The sequence below is a fragment of the Myotis davidii genome, unplaced genomic scaffold (assembly GCF_000327345.1).
Source record: "Myotis davidii unplaced genomic scaffold, ASM32734v1 scaffold173, whole genome shotgun sequence".
Classification (NCBI taxonomy): domain Eukaryota; kingdom Metazoa; phylum Chordata; class Mammalia; order Chiroptera; family Vespertilionidae; genus Myotis; species Myotis davidii.
In genome coordinates this window covers 948,346-953,554 of record NW_006286303.1, presented here as the reverse complement: position 1 = coordinate 953,554, position 5,209 = coordinate 948,346, and the positions used below count along the sequence as shown (strand labels likewise).

General features: G+C 39.9%; 1 protein-coding gene across 1 annotated transcript in view; it reads left to right on the top strand.

Annotated features, from left to right (window-relative positions):
- Positions 1-1,687: 1,687 nt before the first annotated feature.
- LOC102770930 (exocyst complex component 1) overlaps positions 1,688-5,209 on the top strand; it is a 15,934-nt gene continuing 12,412 nt past the window's right edge. The window contains exon 1 of the mRNA XM_006757837.2: positions 1,688-2,040. Within this exon, the coding sequence (XP_006757900.1) occupies positions 1,920-2,040 (121 nt within the window). The 5' untranslated portion in view covers positions 1,688-1,919. The remainder of the gene's footprint in view (positions 2,041-5,209) is intronic.

The following is a 5,209-nucleotide window of genomic DNA, read 5'->3' as shown; positions in this document are numbered from 1 at the left end:
GGAAAAGGCTCTGGAAATGATCCTTCAGATGATCTGAGGCTCAGAAAGCACCTGTCTCACCCAGGACTCCACATCTCCGCCTAGCCACAGACATGCCATTTATCTCTCCGTAGAGCAGCCATGGAAGACACCATTGGTTTCCTCCTTACAGTCATTCCCATCCCCTTCTTTCCGAGTTAGAAAATCCCCTTCCCATGATAGGAGTCAGAATTGACAAATACTTGTTCTTCTGGGCACGGGCACGTGACCAGGTTACAGACACCGAGATGTAACAGCATCTTCCCATCTGCTGCCTGGTTTCTGGGAAACATTTTGCTTCTGGCAAAAAGAGAAATCAAGTAGAGCCACTCCTCACCCCCAGCCGCTTCTTCCAGGCCTTGGAGCTGAACAGCAGCCGTCTGAGGACAGAAAGCCAACATCTGCGAATGGGGGCTCAGAAGAATGGAAAGCACTTGAGACCCCCATTTCTGAGCTAACCCTGGGCCACCTTCTTGCAGACCTCTTATTAGGACAAGATTGTTTAAAGTCTTTCCTATTCACAACTTTATGTCATGTATTCTGTTATCGGCAACTGAGTGCACCTTGAGTGGACTAGTGCCTTATTTATTTCTTTACCTTCCTTCCACCTCGCTAAGCACCACAAGAGCAACTAATTGTTCTATTTTTTTTCCCCTATTCCCAGTTCCTAGAGTCAACCCTTGAAAAGTATTTGTTGAATAAATGAATGCCCCCCAAATCATCACTGGCTCTCTACGTCTACAGAACAAAGTCCAAAGGATTAATCTGGCATTCCACGCCCCTCACAATTTTGCCCCAACTCATCTTTCCGGCCTTATCTGCCTTCACACAGGCTACAGTTTAGGAAAACTGGGCTATTTCCCGTCCTCCCAAACACTCCCTGTGCTGTGCTGGTGCCGGGCTTTAGCTCCCAATGTTCCTTCCACAGAATATGCCCGTGCCCCCACCTCCATACTTCCTTGCATTCTTCAAGCTCCAGCTCTTCTCCCAGAGAACTTTCCAGGTACAAACATCTTTTCTATGTTCTCTTCTCTTTTGTGCCATTTATCACTTTTAAGCATTTCTGATAATTGTGTACTCCTCTCTATTGGATTATAAGCTCTCCTTAAGGAGAGGAAACCACACTCCCAAGAAGCAAATATAATGCTTTTCCCCAGTAAGTACCTAATAAATTTTTCTGTGTGAGTAGTGAAATAAACAACATTAAAGTGAGCCCGTTTCAAAAATCATTTGAACTGAGGAATTGGTGCTAACTCCCTCAAAACAAAAATGCGAAGGTCTAAATGAATTGCAGGAGGGGAAAGAAAGGAGGGAGAGAGACTTGTTGGAAGTGTCAGGAGCAAGCACGGGCGCTCTTCCTCTTGCCGATGATAACCAAGTTCTTAAAGGAAGATGATCCCAATCAATAGAGCCAGACAGCTGATTTATATAATAGAATCAAGCTGAGGTAGTGGGCCTCCTCTGGAAAGTCATGGGAAAGGGGCAAAGGCTGCTACACAAGGATAACCAGGGACTCCACAAGTCTCTCTGCTGCGGCTCATAAATGTGTTCCCCATCAGCAAACCACAGGAGAGCTCCAGAGAGCAGCCTGCTTGAGCCTGGATGCTGAGGAGCGACGGTGGGGCCAGTGCTGCTGCTGTATTTTGGCACCTGCTGCTCGTGTTGCTGCTGCTGCTGCTGCTGCCACTGAGCAGATACCGCAGCGCAGCGAGGGGTCTGACCGCGCTGAGTGCTCTGGGAGCCTGGGTCTGCCTGGGAAGGAGATGTGAAGAGAGTGAGAGCTGGGAGGTGGGCAGGGCTCACTGAGGAGCTGCTGCAAGCCAAAACCAGGAATCTAAGCAGCAAAAGGAGAGAAGGGGTGAGTTTGAGCCAAGATATCAGGCCAAGTGGAACTGGAGGAAATGTCATCATTGGTAAAGGAGGACTTGGAGAAGAAACTGTTTAAGCCACTCTCGCAGAATCTGTACGAGTTTATCCAAATAGAGCTCTCGGTCCAGGACAGGTACTACCTCTGTGTGTCAGGTAAAATGTTCTTTCTGTTATCATTTTTAGACGTAACTAACCCCAAGATGCTTGGGTGATCGGGGAACATATTTTGTATTTATTTTCCTCTAGAATAACAGCACGTGCATCTTTTTGTGATAGAACTTAACTATGCTCAGTTTAAAAATTTGGGTTCTACAGAATTTTGTAAGTGCTAAAATGGAAGATAGAAAAGAATACTGTGTTAAGAATATGTTGGCCAATTGTTCAGAAATGAAAGTGGGTTTGTATTTTTCCTGATTTTATTATTTTGTTTCCAATCTTTTATGTAATTCACTTGCACGGCATGCAGTTTTAGTGTGGACGAGCTCATTTTTAAAAATGCAAAGGAGAGCTCTCTGTATATTTCAAATATGTTAGAGAATTGTGTTATACAACTCCATTTCCATCGAGTCTGGACAACTAGGGCTCTCTCTTTGCATGCTAGGAAAGAAAAAAAAAGATCTTGGGTTTTCTCCTGAGGGCTTGTTTTTAATAGAGAATTATCTCTAATTCTCTATTAAAGTATGCTCACAGAAGTATGCTCACAGAAATAATACTTTAATGGTAGAAATTAGCTCATGAAGATGGACCTTTTAGCTCCTCTAAACTATTTAACTAAAATATATCCCCGTGGTTTTAAAATTCATGAAAATTGTCCGAAGGTAGAAATAGGCCTTGGCACGTAAGTATGATTTGCCTAGCCAGTAATTTCTGTGCTGAATTTAGACAGAAATACGTGTGCCATTATTGCATGTAAGGCACACATTCCTGTTTCCCAATCCATGCCTCTTAATACCTTCCAAGGGCTTAGGAGGAAAGAGCTTAGAAACTCTAAGTGTTAACAGTGAACTTCCCTTCATAAGGCACACACCTCAGCATTTTCAGAAAACAACTTGTTATCATTCCCTTCCAGGTAATTGGCTTAGAAGAACTTTCTAATGGTATCAAGAGAGAGTACTCTAAGGGAAGTAAAACATCCTTTTTAAAGTGTTAAGAATTCTTTAAAATTCTATTAATCCTAGTAAGTATAATATTCACTCAATAATAAAAAGTGTGATATGTATATACATCTAACACTTTACCTAGCATATTTTGCTATATACAAGTACAAAATGTGGGGATTTTTCATTATAGCAAGGTAAAAAGCTTAACAGGCCCAGGGAAAGAATTCAAAGTACAGAAAGAAGTCAAATGGTACAATTTTAGAAACTGTATTGTATCCTAACTATCAAATGGCAAATTATTTGGACTTAATATGTTAGAGAATATGCTTGTTCCAACATTAACATTTAATAATTTTATACCTATTGAGACCCTACTTTGTAAAGCTAATTACCCATCAGGTAACATTGGTATACAGTATTTTTAAAGAAAAACTTTAAAAAATAATTGCAATAATGTATATACCTACTTTCTCAAACATATCTTTTTGTTGTTGTTGTTGTTTTTAATTGTTTTATTGCTTAAAGTATTACAAAGAGTATTACATATGTCTCCTTTTTTCCCCGCCCTTGACAATCCCCTGGCCTCCCCTACCCCCCAGTGTCTTGTGTCCATTGGTTATGCTTATATGCATGCATACAAGTCCTTCGGTTATCAAACATATCTTAATGCCTCTTTCCAACTATATAATTAAATGAACTTCTTCTATCTAAGAGAAAAAAAATCTCCTAACATTAAATTTTTGGATATGGATGTGATTTTCACCCCCTCCCAGCATCCTTGAATTCTGAGAAAGACACTATGGGCTGGGGTCACCTGCTGCCTTTTTTCATAAATGCTATGAATCTTTTAAGTAGGATTTGGAAGGTCAAGGAGTTGGCATTATTAACATGTGTGAAGGCAACCCCTTTAAGGTTCAATTTCCTCATCTGGAAAATGACCAAATGAAGTAGGTGATGCCTGTCTTTAGTAAAATGCAACGATTCTGTCGTGTAAGATACAAGGAAAAACAAGGTCCTCTCAGATACGAGGAAAAGAAGACAATATTGTGATATTTCAGAGAAAAGTTAAGATTATAAATCATATTAGTTCACTAACTTTTCATAACTCTGGTCTACATCACATCCATCAATTTGAAAGCACTTTCCCCAAATGTAACATCAACATCTCTTTATGACCATTTCAAATACATTTAGACAGAACAGTAATTTAAGGCAAAAATCAATGCGATGCTTGACAGTCCTAAATCTTTGACCACGCTTTACTCAGAAAATTTCCATTGATGTGAATCAAACAGGTCAGGTCACAATTGTTGAGGCAAGTAACTCCAGACATTGAAATGCTAGTCACCTCCAGGGAGTAGAGAGATGCATACTTGTGATTTCCTTTTATGTCCTACAATCCAGCAGTTCTAAATTTTTAAGAATTGCACATCTGGACTAGCCAAATCCTATCATGTAATTTTCAAAATTTAAAGAAGATATGTTTAAATAAGTTAAATTGTCTGTTTATCTGATCGGAGTCTGTCACTTGTAGGGGTCTTGCAACCAGATGAGTGTGATTGGCTGTTATTTTGATACATGACCTGGTTGATGTAAAAAAGCAGATATGTGTTCAATCGCCCTCTCTGTACTTTGCTAGGATTTACATTGCGGATTTCTTGGCATCTTAGTACCTTCCCACCTTAGGGTTTGCATGGTTATTTATCCTTGAAATTAGCTTATCCCAGTTTAGAACATCATTTCCCCTGGCAGTTAAAAGCAGCATCTTATGAAGGAGGTAGGAGTTCTATTATGTGTGGACACTCAGAAGGGTAAGTCATTTATGCAATAATGAGAGTACAAATGAATCAAAGAAATTCTGACGGATTTGAAATGGCATATAAAACATTAACCATAATTAAATGGAAAGTAGCAGGGCATGCTGCAATGAAGCTTGGGAGGCTTGGAATCAGACAGAACTGGTGTGAAACCGGACTCTGCTTTGCCTACCTGCCACCTGTGAAATTTGGGGCAAAATAATTAACCTCTCTGGCCTCAGTATTGACATCTCTGAAATGGAAATAATAACACTTACATCACATGGAGCGCTCTCTTATTAAGTCCTAAGTAGGAAAAAACAAACATGATAAATTATTTTCCAAATAAATAAACTAAAAGGTTGGGTTAAATGTTTTAAATATATAGAAAAAATCTATTTACTGTGAAAACATATGCTGAAATAT